General features: G+C 36.5%; 1 protein-coding gene and 1 long non-coding RNA gene across 2 annotated transcripts in view; both read left to right on the top strand.

The window, feature by feature from the left end:
* Window positions 1-7,655, top strand: part of ldlrap1b (low density lipoprotein receptor adaptor protein 1b) — a 33,610-nt gene extending 25,955 nt beyond the window's left edge. The window contains exon 7 of the mRNA XM_056471428.1: window positions 6,212-7,655. Within this exon, the coding sequence (XP_056327403.1) occupies window positions 6,212-6,356 (145 nt within the window). The 3' untranslated portion in view covers window positions 6,357-7,655. The remainder of the gene's footprint in view (window positions 1-6,211) is intronic.
* A 120-nt stretch (window positions 7,656-7,775) lies between these two features.
* On the top strand, window positions 7,776-10,718 carry LOC130239564 (uncharacterized). The gene is made up of 2 exons (XR_008838696.1): window positions 7,776-8,379; window positions 8,490-10,718. It is a non-coding gene; the product is annotated as an uncharacterized LOC130239564 (long non-coding RNA).
* Window positions 10,719-18,636: the final 7,918 nt, after the last annotated feature.

The raw sequence follows: 18,636 nt of genomic DNA, 5'->3' as shown, positions 1-18,636 counted from the left end.
TAGCTGTTTGAAGTGTCTATATTATAGCTGGGAAAAAGGTTTTGCTGTTTTTTAGTACTTGCCCTTTAAGGCTAGTCCTCCCCGCCCACCGTTCCCTTGTGCCTGTCAGCAATTGCCGCCCTCGGTTGAAGAAATACTGCAGTAAGAACTTTAACAATCAGTATTTGATGCATTTTTTTGTGGATTGGCAACAATGAGTCACACACAATGTCATTACAAAGTTCATGCACACACACAGCAAGGACACAAACACATAGCGCACACACATACACACACAAACGTAGCGCAGTCATACGCACACACATAGCTCAGGCACGCAGACACACACACACAGCTCAGAGACGAAGACACACACACACAGAGAGACAGAGAGAGACAGCGCGTTAAGCTTTGCATGATTGGAAGATTTTTATGTGACATGATACTGGTAATCTCCACTGCTGTATGGATATCTCTTATATTAATGTACAAAATAAACCCGTCCACAAACCGCGATTGAAGCATCTTCCTTTATAATTGTTCTGACACGCAGCTGTGCTGATTAAGTAAATCTGAAGTGAATCGCTGTAATTCATTACACACATGCTCTGTTTTAAAACATTTTAAACTTGTGAAACTCACTCTTGATCACGTTTGATGATGATTGATGATTCTAGTGAACTGAACACACCTTTTATTACCGGCTGCTTTGCGCTCGTCCTGTCTTGTTGATATGATTATACACGTGACTACCGGACATGTTAATGCGCGCAGCTGGTAATCAATATTTGGTGGGCGGGTGGACCGCTCTCCTACGTAAAGTTGCGGTCGATCTGAAAACCGCTCCAATTGGTCCACCGTTTTTATGTTGTTAAATTGAAAAAAAAGGACTGGGTGTGTTTATATCACCCCAATATGACAGTCTATACACTATACTTACACACTACACTATCCAAACAGCTTGAAAAGTAGATTTTTCACCATAGGTGCCCTTTAAAAATACTGAGCTGACTAAAAGATTTTTTGGTTATTAAAATAAATACAATTGATGCCTGAATTATTAGCCCACCTGAATTAACATTTTCTCCCCCCATTTTCTGTTTAAAGGATCCCTGGAGTATTTTATTTTTTTTAGATTTTAACAGATTTGTGTGTGTTGAGCATCAATTAAGACAACGTTAGCATCTGTTAGCTTAAATTGTGGATAAACCTGGTTGTTGCTAGATCGGATATGGTTGCTTCCAGAAGTTAACAAGAATAATTTCTTAAATTTCTTATTTTTTGTATTTTATTAACGTCTACCCCAACCCTAAACCCAACCCAACAGGAACGTCGTACTGAGTATTATTTATGATATCTATTAAATTACCCGATAAATTGTATTTTTAAACACCTACCCCCACCCCAACCGTCACAGTAATGCAAAATATGAATTATTGTTATACAGTGTCATAAAAAATGCTGCTATATTGATGTGCATATCGCAATTCCGGCCGGACTTTATCTATAAACCTGGATCATTTTCAGCTTCTGTCAGGTAATTTCATCTTCCGGGTTTAAAATCATTATTATTATTATTATCATTATTGTTATTATCAAAATCATTGACGTAGCACTGTCTGCCTGTCCAGTGATGATGCGTCAGTTTTCATTATTATTCATAGACTGAGTTTTCTTATCCTATGAGAAGCACCTGCTTCTTAATTATTCATGACAGCACATGACGGCACACAGTATTTAGCCATTTCATGAAGGGTCGTATGTGTTTGTTTCCATGATCTACAGGGTTTGTTGCATGGTTTTCCCTGTGATGCTGTCTGGACCGATACAGCAAAGCTGTTTGTGTGCGGCAAGCATTTTTGTCAGGAGAGCTATACAACAATTGGATCGATTTTATCAGTTGCGTTTGTTACTATTCAGACACATCGCCTATATCATTGCGGCTGTGTTCGCCTATGTTTAAAATCATACCGGATTACCTGATTAATACTTCTAATAACTGATTTCTTTTATTTTTACCATGATGACAGAACATCATATTGTACTAGATATTTTTCAAGATGCCAGTATTCAGCTTAAGGGGACACTTAAAGGCTTAACTAGGTTAGCTAGGCAAGTTAGGGTAATTAGGAAAGTCATTGTATATTGATGGTTTGTTCTGACAATAACAAAAAATAAATAAATATTGCTGAAGGGGGCTAATAATATTGACCTTAAAATGGTTTTAAATAAATTTAAAAAACACTTTTATTCTCACTGAAATAAAACAAATAAGACTTTCTCTAGAAGAAAGAATATTACAGGAAATACTGTGGAAAAAATCAGTTCTTTGTTAAACATCGTTTAGGAAATATTTAAAAAAGAAAGAAAAAAATCACGAAGGGCGAATAATTTTGACTTCAACTTTAATATTCAACTAAAATATTCAAGTTTATGTTTCACAGTACCTAGGCTTTCTATTTAATGAAATTAAGACATAATTAAATCAACAGGAAGGATCAGTTTGTGATTCCTAAATTTACTAATTAGTGTTTTCCCCATTCATTTGTCTATAGGGATTTTCAACTCTATCACACGGCAATTCATAACTTTCTGATTTGGTGGCTAATTTGTATGAATTTGTACAATCTTATTCCTAAAATTCAATACATTTTGACAGCACAATAGCCTAGTGGTTACCATATGGTGTCGTAGCACTTCAGGGCATCCGAGTTCAAATCCTAGTTCAAGGATTTTTTTCTGACTCGAGACAGAGAGAAATATATAAATATTACAACAACTCCAATGAAATCATACAAATTATCCAGTAAACTGACAAAAACGAAAGTAGTTACGTGTGCTCGTGAGGTCAGGCTGGGATTTTAAGAAATGTTATAGCCATGAACCAATGCAAACAGATATGAGGAAGATCATAACGTTACAAACTTTTATATAAGTAAGGAATCTTATGAAAAGCAGACAAAAACACCACGATACAATAGTGACTGTCAACTTTGCAACTTTTAAAGAGCGAAAGAACTACAAATCCCATGAAGCACTGACATTTATAAAATGAAAAACAATGGAGAACGGAAAACTGTTCATTTAAAGGGTCTTGGCATGTATTTTGGAATATATGTTTAATGTTGGGCGTCACGGTGGCACAATGGGTAGCACGATCGCCTCACAGCAAGAAGGTTGCTGGTTGGAGTCTCGGCTGGGTCAGTTGGCATTTCTGTGTTTATCAACCTCAGAGCTCACAGCAGGTCTGACTCTATATAGGTTTATCAGCTTACAACAACGTGTTTAAACAGCCCCTATTTTGCATCATAAAAGGTCATATTTTGGTTTTGGGGGGTCTCCAACAACATGCTGATATGCATGCACGGTCAAAAAACACTTTCATTGTCTTATAATATGCATTTATTTTTACCTAGTTATCCCAGTGACTCCCATATGAATCGTTCAGTGATTCATTTGTTCCCAAACCCCTCCTTAGCGCGATGCTAATCTGTGCTGATTGGACCAATGACTCTATTGCGATTGGTCGACTGCGTTCAGCACAAGACAGAGAGAAATGCCCACCACGGCCACAGTATGAAGTAGCAGAAAGTATGTGAGAGCCCAATGCAGGACTGCAATAAAGACATGCAGTTAAACACCACCATATTACTCTACTCTTAACCCTAACCCCAAGTGAAAACAACGACACTTGTTCACTATTAATTCACACAGTGGCAAAAGTTGAACTGTTTTGAAAATTGACCACCTGGAACAGCTGATGGTGGCCATAGCAACAAACAGCAGAGGATCACGAGCTCAGAAACGCATTTAAATCGGTAAAGGAAGAAGCACGCGTCACGTTTGGACGTGGTTTTGGACGCGGTTTTGGATGCGACGTGAAAAGCCCCATACAGATTTAACCTGAGAGAATACAATACAGCCACTGGTCTATAATCGATACGTGGTTACAAGCCGCGCGGGGTGATTACAACTTATAACACACAAGTAAACACATATTTTGCAAACTACACAAAACGAGGCAACAATTTTAATCACACTTACATGTTATGATCCGGAGGAAGAAGAAACTGGTCCATTTGAACTGTAACAGTTACTGACAAAGTCCCTTTCAATGTCTGACACAGCCCCATAGTCTCTGCTGCTCCTTCAATAGCAAATGGCCGACGAATCCTGCATCGCAGCGTAGGTTATTGTATCAAAAATCTGAAAAATGGCAGGAATAAACAGCACACGGTCATCATCTTCGCATCATGATCAGTCCCGTGATCCCCCACGCCTCCGCTAGTGTCTGAAGTGAAAGCGCGTTCACATTTTACCGGAACTGGAACTCGATATTTGGTGATGTACCGTATCGACGTCGATACAATCAAGCAAAAGATCCGAACCCAACTTGATTCGTTTATTCGACTCTTGAGTCAAATATTTTCACTAAGGAATCAATAGTTTTAAACATGCTGCACTTTCAGATTTAAACCTCAGCTGGATGTTTTCATTCACTTTGAGCTGTGTTACACACTGCATGGAAGCTCATTTTTGGGGCGCTTTAAAGCCTAATGGTTCATTTAATATCATCATAGAGAACTGTTTCTGTTTCCACAGCTGTGATGATTCTGACACACTCAAGTCCACATAAACAGTGTTTTATGTTGCTCTCTGGCAGACTCCAGATCAGGCAGCGGTTCTCCATGCATATTTCATTAAAGTGCAGTTTCTGCTGTTTAGCATATGTATTCCTGCTCTCTGCATTAGCCCAAACACTGCTGAAGAGTTAAAGACGACTGCTGCCTTCTCATTTATTTATTTATTGATTACTCACATTCACTGTGTGTGTGTGTGTGTGTGTATCTGTTTGTTTATGTATGTGTCTGTATGTATGTATGTGTGTTTGTGTATGTATGTATGTATGTATGTGTCTGCCTATGTGTTTGTGTGTCTGTGTGTGCGTGCATGTGTGTGTGTGTGTTTGTCTGTGTGTGTGTGTGTGTATGTATGTTTGTGTGCTTATGTGGTGTTTGTTTGTGTGTCTGTATATGTGTGCATGCATGTATTTGTGTTTGTCTTCATATGTGTTTATGTATTCATGTGTGTGTCTGATTGTGTCTATGTGTTTGTGTGTGTCTGCTTGTGTTTATGTGTGTGTATGTAGGTATGTGCATATGTATATGTGTGCATGTATGTATGTATGTATGTGTGTGTGTGTGTGTTCATGTGTCTTTGTGTATGTGTATATATGTATATGTGTGTGTGTGTGTGTGTGTGTGTTTTACATATGTGTGTATCTGTGTTAATGTGTGTGCTTGTGTTTGTGTGTGTGTGTGTGTGTGTGTGTGTGTGTGTCTGTGTGTGTCTGTTTGTGTTTATGCGTGTGTATGAAGGTGCATATGTATATGTATGTATGTGTGTGTGTGTTCATGTGTCTTTGTGTATATATATATGTATGTATGTGTGTGTGTGTGTGTGTGTGCGTGTGTGTGTGTGTGTGTGTGTGTGTGTGTGTTTTACATATGTGTGTGTGTGTTATTGTGTGTGTTTGTGTGTGTCTGTTTTTTATGTGTGTTTTTATCTGTGTTTGTGTCTGTGTGTGTTTATGTGTGTAATTATGCGTGTGTATGTATGTGTGTGCGTGTGTTTTTTCCATGTGTGTGTGTTTGTGAGTGTCTCTATTTGTGTGCATCTGTGTGTTAATGTGTTTGTGTGTGTCTTTGTGTGTCTGTGTGGTTCTGTTAGTGTGTGTTCATAAATGTGTAATTATGTGTGTGTATGTGCGTGTGTGTGTGTGTGTGTGTTTATGTGTGTGTTTTTATCTGTGTGTGTCTATGTCTGTTTGTGTGTGTGTGTTCATGTTTGCAAGTGTGCGTGTATGTGTGTTAATGTGTGTCTGTGTTTTTATCGGTGTATGTTTTTACGTGTGTCAGTGTGTGTTTGTTTGTGTGTGTTTTTATCTGTGTGTATGTGTGTCTGTGCGTGTGTTTATGTGTGTGTATGCATGTATGTGTATATCTGTGTGTGTGTGTCTGTATGTGCATACGTCTATGCTTCTGTGTGTGTTTGTTTGTGTGTTCATATGTGTGTTCATGTGTGTAATTATGTGTGTGTTTATTTGTGTGTTCATGTCTGTAATTATGTGTGTGTGTGTGTGTCTGTTTGTGTGTGTTTATATGCGTGTTCATTTGTGTAATTATGTGTGTGCGCGTGTGTGTGTATTCATGTGTGTATTTTGTCTTTGCAGGCTCGCTGAGTCTCGCACTAACCCCCAGGTGCTGGACATTGGGGTAAACCCTCAGGACTACAACCCTGAAGACTGCTTGTCTCCGACTCATTGGGACAAAGCCGACAGTGAAGCGGCGGATGCAGAGGATGCGTTTGGATTCTGATGATGAGCGGCTGGTGGGAGCAGGAGCTGGAGCTGGTGAAGCAACACACAAAGGGAATGAATGAAGCGCCGCTGCTCGACTCGCTCACTCACCTGCGCCCTCTGGTGGCCTGCGGTCTGCAAACCCAACCTAATGACTTCAACAACAAAAAAAGCACAGACCAAAGCAATATAGCAGAAAGTATTTCCCCTCCAATTTCCTTTTAAGTACATTTATATTTTAACACCAATTAGTTACTTAGTGTTTTATTTTTGTATGTATGTGACTGTAAAATTTAAAGTTCCCTCCAATAACTTTGGCACGCTTTAGATACTTGAAATATGAGCAAAGAAGGCCGTGGAGAAAAGGAGTCTTTAATGTTTAACGTTAGCGATAACCAGAAGTTTCTGCAGACTTTTATTTTAGTATGATGACGTGTTTCCAACTGAAACTGAATATTTATTTGTCCTTTATTTAACCTTCAAATAACAAACAAACATTTTCAACTCCCATTTATATATAACAGGGACTCTCAACAGGTGGGCCTCAGCGATCCTGCAGGTGGGCCGCGAGATAGCTTAAAATGAACTTAATTATTGTACTTTAATTATTTGATTTCATTATTAAATATGTTTTATATAAAAATTCTTGGTGTAATGGCATTTCCCGTTTTTTGTTATTGATTACTTTGGACTCTGTGCAAAAATGAGCCTCACTGTAAAATACAGGCTTAGCCGGGGCTGCACTTCCAACCGCTGCACGTCAACTAGGACCACATGCTCAGCTGTATAACGTAAAGCAAACCGTCACGCAAATGTAAAGCCAATGATGATTAGAGTTATAACCAGTTCGCGCACACCTCACGTCTGTGACTCATATCAGAGTCGCACATCTCTGTTGATTCACAAATTATTCAAGCTCTCTTTGTGTGAACTCTTTAAAACATCAGCACAGTTGTCCAAATTAGAATGCGAGTGTTTTATAACAGATGCGCGCCCCGTACAGGAGGATCTGGCGAGACTTGGTGGTGTTTTAGTGAACAGCTGTTTACTACTGTCAGCGAACTCCAATAATATCCTAAAACCCCAACCGCCTTCAGATCGATGTGTTTCAACAGACTTGTGTTTTTACTGGATTTTACTTTTTATTTTTAATTTTTAATGGATAGGATCAATAGATGAAAAGTAGTCAGCCTAATTCAAAGCAGCAGCTTTTTTGTCATCTCCTGTTGTCCTGTCAGGTTCATTTATTAAAGAAAAGGCCTAAATACTTTGAGGTCATAACAAATACCTGAAGAATTCAGGAGCTTTTAATCTGTGTGTGTAAAAAAAAAAAAAAAAAAAAAAAAAAAATATATATATATATATATATATATATATATATATATTCTATATTTAATTCTCTCTATATATAATGTTTTGGGTTTTTTTATATAAAATGCTGTAAAAAACAAGATAACGATTGTATTAGCAGAAGAAATGTTTTGCTAATAAATAAAGGTTTAAAATAAGCATTTTCTCTAGATAATCAGTTTAAGAAAAAATGTCAGTCTTGGCCTTTAAACATTTTCAGAGATGGAGATGGGCCCTGAAGTGAAAAAGGTTGAGAACCCCTGATATATAACATTATATCCAAACAGCATATAATAAACGAATTAGTACAAAATAATGATAAGATAAAACCTGAAACTGAATATTGAGTAGGAGGTGGGGTTTTATTGTTCTGCACCTCCTCTTAGCTTGAGAGGGGCGTGGCTACAAATATTTCTCCCAGTCATCAGGGAATACCTCCAGAGCAGAAGCAATTGTTCAATAGCCACAACCGAAATTACTGACAGCCCGCCCTAAATTACTGATAGCCACGCCCTTAAAGTATGAAAGCCCCACCCTAAATAATTGATAGCCTCGCCCTAAATTACAGACAGTCCCCCCAAAAGTCTGATAGCCCCTGCCTAAACTACTGATAGCCCCACCCTAAAGGACTGATAGCCTCACCCTAAATTATTGATAGCCCTGCCCTAAAGTCTGATAGTCCCACCCTCAAGGTGTGATAGCCCCGCCTTATCTCACAGATAACGTCGTTCTAAATGACTTATAGCCCCACACTAAATTATTGATAGCCCCGCCCTAAATGACTGATAGTCCTGCCCTAAAGTCTGATAGTCCCACCCTCAAGGAGTGATAGCCCCGCCTTATCTCACTGATAACGCCGCCCTAAATGACTGATAGCCCCACCAGACCCATCCGGGATCGAGGGGTTGATTGTCGCGGACAAAAGTGTGTGGGGGGGTTAGGGGAGTGTTGTGTGTCAGCAACGAAGGTGAAGAGCGGAGGGAGAGTGTCGCTGCCTAAAGAGTGGAAAGGGGGCGACGTGTCCTACCCCCCCCCCCCTTGCCTCCCCAGAGCTCAACCCCTAAACCCCCCACCACCACCACCACCCCCAGCGACGCCCCTGAGCCCCACCCTAAACTATTGATATTCCCCCGCTAAATGAGTGATAGCCCCGCCTTATCTCACTGATAACACCACCCTAAAGGACAGATAGCCCCACCCTAAAGGCATTCCATGTGACCAGGAAGTGAAGACAAATAATTTTGAGGGACTAGGTTATAGTTTTTGAAGTTTATGAGGGCAGATTAATTTTTACAGAATATCTAAGTACTATTTACATATATAAAAAAATTTACAAATAAAAAATAAGAAGAGTAAATTTTGATTTTATGGCACCTTTGAAACTAACAATGTGCAACAATTTGCTAGTAAAATAGACATTTTAGTACATTTTAATTTCATGCAGACTGTGATTCTTGCAGGTATATTTGGCAACCCAAACTGTAATAATAATACCAAACAGTAAGATGCAAACACAACCTTTTCCAAGCTGGTTGATAACATTTACAGATGACAGAGGTTTGATGTGGATTTTCAGTATTTTGGTTCTATTTTCTTATAGCCTCTTCCCATTTTGTGACGCTCAACAAACTTTAAGCTCGAATCACAGTTTCACAGTTAAAGAATTTCCTGTTCCTCGTCACCAAGGAGTACTAAAAAATGTCCTGGAATGTACTTCAATAATATTTTGCTCGCATGAATTCATAAGAGTGCCAATAATCGTGGAACACACTGACACTGGCATTCAGAAGTACCATTAAAATATATTTACTTTATTCTTCAAGGATACATTAAGTTGTTCAAGAGTGAGTATATATTTATTGCACATTAATACAGTTAATTTATACTTTATTTCCATCAAATATCCTAAAAGTCAAATGTATCACCATAATACTATAAAGCAGGGAAATAATGGTGCAAATAATGATATTAGAATGATTTCTGAAGGACACTGGAGGAACAATGCTGAAACATATTTAGCTTTAAATCACAGGAATAAATAAAAGTAAAACTACATTCAATAAGAAAAAATGTATTTAAAATTGCAATAATATTTAATGCTTTTTACTGTATTTTTGATCAAATAAATGCAGCATTGATGGGCAGAAAACTTACTTTTTAAACATTTAATATATATCTGCTTCCAAAATCTCGTTTAATTTGATAATTTGATTATTTTCTGTGTTGTTTTGCAATTGTCTTTTTTTTTTGTTTAATATTTTGAGCAAAATATCAAAAGGTTAAACAGTTTTTCACATCCTCCTTTGCTCATATTCTCCAAGGGCGTCGATATTAGTGGAGGACACTATATACAACAACTGTACTATTTTCTCATTATCATTGTTACTACTATATTCATTTTAATGTGTATGATTGCTGAGACTAACTCTGTGATTCTATGCAGTTGGATGTGGATATTAATAGATTTATTTGAGATTTCAGATTTATTTAAGGGTTCATACTAAAGATTTAAAGTTTGAGGTTTGTATGGAGTGGAATGGCTTTACTAACGCCAAGCTGATTTCAGCAAGTAAGACATGTTCCTATAATAACATCTACTGTATGTTGATCCTGGAGCAACATTCCAATCAGCCAATCAGAATTAAGGGATTCGTTTACAGTATATGTTAAGTTCAGGCTTGCGGTTAGGTTTATGCACTTCTACATGATTGTTATCAACTATTATTCCCCTCTGATTTCAGGAATAATTTGTAGTTATGGTTGGGGTTAGGGGAAGGGAATAGTTATGGATTATATTTTCAAGCAAAAACGATGTTCCAGGATCGACATAAATGTTAAACCAGGATCCCATTGTCAGCTACTTGGCAAAATCATGACGTGCGCTTTACTAAAGCACTGAAAGGGTGTTGATGTTTCATATATACGAGTTGAAAATTAACACATTACAGCTTAGACATGAAATAATCGAAAGTGAAACAGGGTATTTATATGAATCTTATTTTTATTCTATTAAAATGTATTTTTGCACTCCTCTCTGTGTCTCCTTTCAAAACCTGTTATTATTTTCACTTGCTTAGGTTATGCAAACCTACACTCACCGGCCACTTTATTAGGTACACCTGTCCAACAGCAAATTTCTAATCAGCCAATCACATGGCAGCAACTCAATCCATTTAGGCATGTAGACATGGTCAAGATGACTTGCTGCAGTTGAAACCGGGCATCAGAATGGGGAAGAAAGGGGATTTAAGTGACTTTGAACGTGGCATGGTTGTTGCTGCCAGACGGGCTGATCTGAGTATTTCAGAAACTGCTGATCTACTGGGATTTTCACGCACAACCATTTCTAGGGTTTACAGAGAATGGTCTGAAAAAGAGAAAATATCCAGTGAGCGGCAGTTCTGTGGGGGCAAATGCCTTGTTGATGCTAGAGGTCTGAGGAGAATGGCCAGACTGGTTCCAGCTGATAGAAAGGCAACAGTAACTCAAATAACCACTCGTTACAACTGAGGTCTGCAGAAGAGCATCTCAGAACACACAACACTCGAACCTTAAGGCGGATGGGCTACAACAGCAAAAACCAGACAGCTACTCTCAGCAGGATAACAGGCCATGGCATAAAGCGCAAATCATCTCAGACTGGTTTTTGATCATGACAATGAGTTCATCGTACTCAAATGGCCTCCACAGTCACCAGATCTCAATCCAATAGAGCACCTTTGGGATGTGGTGGAATGGGAGATTCAGGAGATGCAGCAACTGTGTGATGTTATCATGTCAATATGGAGCAAAATCTGTGAGGAATATTTCCAGCACCTTGTTGAATCTATGCCACGAAGGATTAAGGCAGTTCTGAAGGCAAAAAGAGGGTCCAACCTGGTACAAGTAAGGTGTACCTAATAAAGTGGCCAGTGTGTGAATTTAGATTTTTGTTTAATTTTTCTTTGGGTTTCATTTTATTTATGCAATTAAGTGATGATATCATAATTTTATTTAAAGCTTACAGTTATATAATAATATAGTACTTTCTATAAAGCAAAAGCATTGCATTACTATGGATTTCCATGGCATGCTTTATAAAACACTTATTATTTTTCAGTTTACACGCATTTTTCCAGCCAATAATATACCAGAAGTCATTTAAGACTGAAACGCTTGCTCATGTTGAAATATAATAATCACTAAAAAGCAATGAACTCATATTTATCGTCAAACTGATTAAAAAGACAACACAAGCAGTTAGTTTGTGGTTTACATTGACGCTTGTGTCTGTGTTTATGGTTTTATTTGACTTCATAAGGGAAGTTATAACACCCACTGTTAGTTCCTGTTTGCATTAATCATTTCATGTTCATACATTAAAACTGTTAAGGGATGTGTTAATTGATGTTTTAATAGCGCCATCTAGTGGTGAAATGATTATAGGGCTGATACGAGTGGTGGAATGTCAATCCACACAGTTGTCATATTTTAATTTCATTTCTTTGTTTTTAATTATCATTGGCTATTTAAAGTTGTTATTATATCACAGAGTGCATGGTTGGACATATATCACGCAATGTTTATTAATATTCATAAAATCGGCAGGTTAAAAAGAGCAATACTTACTGATATAAACTGTATATAACATATAAATATATGATATAAACTTTATAAAGTAATCTCTGCATCACATTTAAACTTCAAACAAACACAATAATCCACCTTTATTTAAAATCTGTCTCTCAGCCAATCAATTATTGATAATTAATTCATATTGAGTAATTAATATTCATGAAGTCTACGTTTTCGTCAGTTCAATTTATAAATTATAATTAACCACATATGTTTTCTTGGGCTTTAATAATAATTGAATTTAAAGTTAATAAGGCTATAAAAAATAATAAGGCTATTTAAAGTTTTTTGTTACCTCACAGATTGTCTGGTTGGATATATTTCATGTGATATTTATTAATATTCATAAAATCGGCAGGTTAAAAAGAGCAATATCTACTGATAAAACCGTAATCTCTACATCTCACTAAACACATTTAAACTTCAAACAAACACACAATTTACCTTCATTCAAAATCTGTCTCTCAGCCAATCAATTGTAAGAACAGGCCGATGGTCGTGTTGCGTAATTAATATTCATGCAGTCCACGTTTTAGTCAATAGGCTTTATAAACTCGAATTAACCACACCTATATGTTTTTAGACTTTAATAAAAATCATATTTAAAGTTAATAAGGCTATAAAAATAATAAAGCTGTTCTTTTATTAGCTCACAGAGTGCATTGTTGGATATATTTCATGTGATATTTATTAATATTCATAAAATCGGCAGGTTAAAAAGAGCAATACCTACTGATGTAAACCATAGTAATCTTTGCTTCTCATTAAACACATTTAAACTTCAAACAAACACACAATTTACCTACTTCTTTTAAAATCTGTCTCTCAGCCAATCAATTGTAAGTACAAACCGACCGGCCTATTGTAGGCTTTATATATTCGAATTAACTATACCTATTTATTTTTTAGACTTTCATAATAATTGTATTCAAAGTTAATAAGGCTTTAAAAAAAATAATAAGGCTATTTAAAGCTTTTTATTAGCCTCAATAACCATTCAAACTTCAAACAAACTCTCTTTCATTTAAAATCTGTCTCTCAGCCAATCAATTGTAAGTATACACCGACCGGCCTATTGCGTAATTAATATTCATGAAGTCTTCGTTTTCGTCTGTAGGCTTTACATATTCGAATTAACCATACCTATTTGTTTTTTAGACTTTATTAATAATTGTATTCAAAGTTAATAAGGTTTAAAAAAATAAGGTTATTTAAAGTTTTTTATTAGCCTCGTTAAACATTCAAACTTCAAACAAACTCCCCTTCATTTAAAATCTAAATAATATTCATGAAGTCCACGTTTTCCTCAGCAGGATTTATAAATTCGAATTTACACATTCACATAACATTTAACGTGGTATTTGACTATTTTGAATATCAAAAATACCATTTAATTTGATTTGATTTGATTTAAAAAAAATAATCACATGATTTCCAGCCAATCAGCAGCCAGGGTGTGAGTGAAACGCTAGTTATGATGTTTGAGTTTGTCAGTCTGTTGCGTAAATAGTTTGCACTTCAAAGCGCGATATCGCCGTACAGGTAAGTTTTCAGAGTGTTAATTATCTCTCAATCGTTAAACCTCATCACTTTAGAACAGCTTTACAGTTGTATTTAAAGGTAACGTTACCAACAAACCCATAGCATGCACATATCGTTTAAGTTGAACGATGTTTGTGTATAGCTGTTTGCAAGTTACCCATTCGAGAATTAACGACACAATCCTGTTTCAATACTGTTAATTATCATCATGCATTTTTTTGTTTGCATAGGGAGATAATATTAGCCCTTGTGTACTGTTCAAATTGACTAACTTTTGGTTATGTTCGTGGCTGTTTTGTTCCATTGACCTCCATTATAAATTCATTTTTTGATTGCAATACCTTGACACCGTTTAATCTTGCGTTCTTGACTGTTGGTGGTTTTCGCTGTTGAGAAGAGGTAATATCTGTACTGTTAATGGTCAGTTGGTAGTATTAACCCTTTAGATAGGCATGTGCAAAAACGTTTCTGGCTTTTATATGTTGTTCTATGGAGTAAAACATGTAATTATACTGTGTGTGCATAAATATACTTTGCTATGTTTCTGAGAGCTGAGCTGCTTATTTTTATTTTTAAAACAAATCAAGTGTGTAATAGTCTCTCTTACAAACACACACCAGGCCCATAGCCAGCCTGGTGAAAGGAATTGTTTTTTTTTTTTCTCCAAAAGTGGATCTTTTTGCAGTTACTCGCCTGATTTTCTATTTAATTATGAGGTTTAGATACTGCATTTAGTAACATTTTAAGCACTATTTTTTTGCTGGATTAGTAACTGATGATCGACAGTAGGGCTGCTCTATGTATTGTTTGAGCATTGATATCGCAATGTGTGCATCGCAGGATCTGCATTGTTACATTGGGATTAGTTTAGGATTATATATGAGCAATTCCATGCAAATGGCAACCTTACCATGAAACAAAACGTTTTCACCAAAATCGAGAAACTGTTTCTACTTTGTTTTTGGAAGCAAGTATTTCACAGTGCTTTACAAATGCCCAAAAATGTCTGTCAGGGTTTTCAAACTATTATATTTCTTTTACCAGAGTCACACAAGTCACAATTTCACATCTGTCACATCCATAACGAAGCTTTTTCCTCATGAATGCAAAAATGTCAAATCAAATAAAATCAATGATTTTTGTTCTATTGAGAGCTGCCACTCATCGTCTTGATTAGCGTCGTTTATTTCGGGTTGCGCAGTTTAATTCACAGAATTTCTACAAAGCATGTTGTGTACTGTAAACTCGCAGACTTTTTTTGTCACATCCATAACGCATGTTTATATTCCTCATTAATAATCAAAAAAATGTTTACAGATTGATATTTTTCTAATTCCATAACTCTGTGGTCAGTTGTTTTGGAAAATATAACCAGTTGCTTCAATATAATGTTAACGTATACTTTCTATGTGAATTTATGTTTTGAGTTTTACTGCAAATGTCACATCCATAACGCTGGAATTCCTATATATATATATATATATATTAGTTCAAAATACATGAGATTTGTTGAGTTACTGCAGAGTTTAACCATAATGGAGTATAAAAAGTTGATCATTTGCACATTTTTAAGCCCTAGGAGAATTTAAAGCATTCAGACACTTTCAGTAACTTTTATAGAGAATTTTTTTTTTAACTATTTAAACTAAAGTCTTTGAAGAGTGTTGTTTCATTTTATATATTTTTGTTCCTAAATATGATTTGACTAGCCTGAAAACCATAAAGCACTGTTTATTTCACTTTTATGCTACTGTATTTAGCTATACTTGTACTTTATTACATTCCGTGCATGATTTGTTCCCCTACAGAATCATACCAATTAGGGCTGCACGATTAATCGAAGAAATATCACAATCTCGTTTCGGCCCTAACTGCGATCTTAATTCAGCTTTTCTACGATTCTGCCAATTATATTTTCAAGGTCAGGAGAGAAGCGTAAATGTGGTCACACAAGTCTTCACAGCAACATGAACACCTCCAAATGGTGTCAAAAGTGTCCTGTACTGTATTTATAAGGTATAATTCACCCCAAAATCTAATTTCTGTCTTGATGTATTCGCGGCTGCAAAATCACACGTGAGCTGACCGTTTAGTACCGAGAGGACACACGCGTGACTGCCAATGATGCCTACTTTAGTAAACAGAAAACTGCATGGGCTGTGAATACAATCAAATAAAGTTGTAAATAACGTTCAGATTGTTGGACAGAGGGATCGTTTGAGAGCCACGCGGGAAGTACAGTATGATTTTCATGTATGGTTTTTTTTTCTTACTATGACAGCAGCCATGAGCCGCACTCGGAAGTAAAAGTGAAACTGGCGCGCACATTATTTAAATGATCATATTGCATTTTAAAGTTATGATTACGAGTTAGGACAAGCATTTGATACGTTTCTTCCTTCGTAGCGAACACAAAAAGTGTTGTGCATGAAAATAAATCTTTACTGGGTCAGTATAACTACTCTAGCCTATATAATGTTGAATATAATGCAAGAGGGAACTTATAATGACAAATGTCTGATTTTACCAGTAAAAAAGGGTCTAATAATGTTGTTAATGACAGATTGTCATTTATTGACAAGCATATGTCTCAAACATAATAATTTAGCTTTATAATTATGAATAGTTATATTCTGATGTCATCATTTTACTGTTAATTAACAAACAGGACATATTTAAAGTCTTAAGTCCACCGTTCCAGGTCTATACAAAATTTAGCATTTTAACCAACAGTAGACCTACACATAGGCCTGATATTATTTTTGTTTTATCATATGTTTGAGAATTAACAGTAATAATAGCCTACTCATATTAACTTTTATTTTACATCTACAGAATCGTGAGAAAACTGTGATCCTAATTTAAATTTTTTTATTATTATTATTTATTAGGGGTTTTCACCTTTTTTTTTTTTATTAGATAGTACAGTAGAGAGTATTGACAAGAAAGCAAGGGGTGCAGAGAGAGGGAAAGGATTGGCATAGGACTGCGAGGCAGGAATCGAACTCGGGTCGTCGTGAGCACCGGAGTGCATGTGTCGACACACTAACCACTACACCACGTGGACGTGATCCTAGTTTTATTTAAAAAAAAAAATCGTGATTCTTATTTTAGCCAGAATCGTGCAGCCCTAATTCCAATCAATAGACAAATAATAAATTGTTTCCAAGTAGAGATATTCAAGTCATCTGGTGAAATTGTATGTATATTGCAATATATATGGCAGAAATACAAAATATCACAATGTTAGATTTTTCCTAAATCACACAACTCTAATCAACAGTAAACATATAAATGCAAATTTGACCTCTTCTCAACCAAGCGGCAACCTCCCGCTCTCCCTCGGGAAGCCAATACGGAAGTAACTGAAACTGCAATTCATCAAAATTCCGCTAGTCCTGGCTCTATAATAGAGCAAGTTGAGCCCACTGTTAGAATGGCCAACTTTACACCAGAAAAAAGGTGTTTACAGCCTGGTACAAAGAACGATTTTGGTTCATATAGCTATTATTACCCTCCATAACAACTGTGAGGGGGGTGAATTTTTTTATAACTCATCCATCTCCTTTATATTAGGTTATATTAAGTTTGCATAATTAAGGGCGTGGCCACTTGAGTGACAGCTCGGTCTCGCTGGTCGCCGTCACTTCACCTCAGCTGAATCCAGCAGATTAGCCACTGATCTCAGCATATTCATCGTATTTTTGTGTTTTATGTGGCTTTACACAGTCAACTGCCTTTTGGACTTATTTCTTACAATTATCAGATGATATGGGATGCTGTGTGCACTTAATTGTGCTCACAAACCATTCACGTGGCCTCGTTTCCCATGTGAGTAAAGTTATATACTTGTATACCATCTCTATAATTGTATTTGTTTTATTTAAGATCATTTATCATTAATAATGTTCTTTAGACCCGTAAAGCACTTCAGAATGTGACAGATTGATTAGCTGTAGGCTCTAGAACAGTCATCTGAAGCGTTATCATACAGTGTTATGCTGGATTTCATCAATAGTCTTGCATTTACTAACACAGACTATATTTGAAGTGTTTGGAAGTAATTCACGTTTTCCTCCTGTAGAAAAACGTCATAAGAATAATGTTTAGTGGCTCAATGTATTACTACAGTGTTTTTGAAAGTCTAAACACTTTATTGATATAGTGTACAGCCAAGCACATGTGGTCAGAACACAAACGAGTCGCAGGTAATAAAGTATCAAGCATTTCTCCCAAAGTAAAGTCTGTCTGCCAGGTCTAAGCAAAGTGCCAGCAGGTGTCTGTAGCTCCGCTTACTCTCCACCTCTTTGCCCTTGTTTGGTATCCCGCCGTGGGTGCGATGACGCGCGAACAAAATGGTGACGCAAAATGGTGACGCCTACTTGTAGCTTCTTTTGCAGTGTTCAGAAACCTATGGGTGACGTCACGAATACTCCGTCCATATATTTTACAGTCTATGTTCTCAACAGGGAAACCCACAAACAATCAAGATTGCATGAATATATGGTGTCATGGCTTTGCAAGCAAAAAATGGAATTATGATTGAAGTCAATAGGGCAAAAACAGCCACTAACATAATGAAAGGGTAGTAAATTTGCTCAGAGTTAAGTTTTTGAACATTTTCAAAACATTTTCCTAAAATATGTGTCAAAATGAGGTTTGTTACCAAAAAGCATTAAATTTACTGAACAGTTGTGGCCAAATTAAGACTCCCAACAGCATCGTGTTGAATCTTGATTTGATCAAAATCATCACATTCTTAATGACTGGCACCAAATATCAAAAATAAAAGC

This window comes from Danio aesculapii, chromosome 13 (assembly GCF_903798145.1).
Source record: "Danio aesculapii chromosome 13, fDanAes4.1, whole genome shotgun sequence".
NCBI lineage: Eukaryota > Metazoa > Chordata > Actinopteri > Cypriniformes > Danionidae > Danio > Danio aesculapii.
Note: the sequence above shows the minus strand (reverse complement) of the source record. Positions and strands in the feature narration are given on the sequence as shown.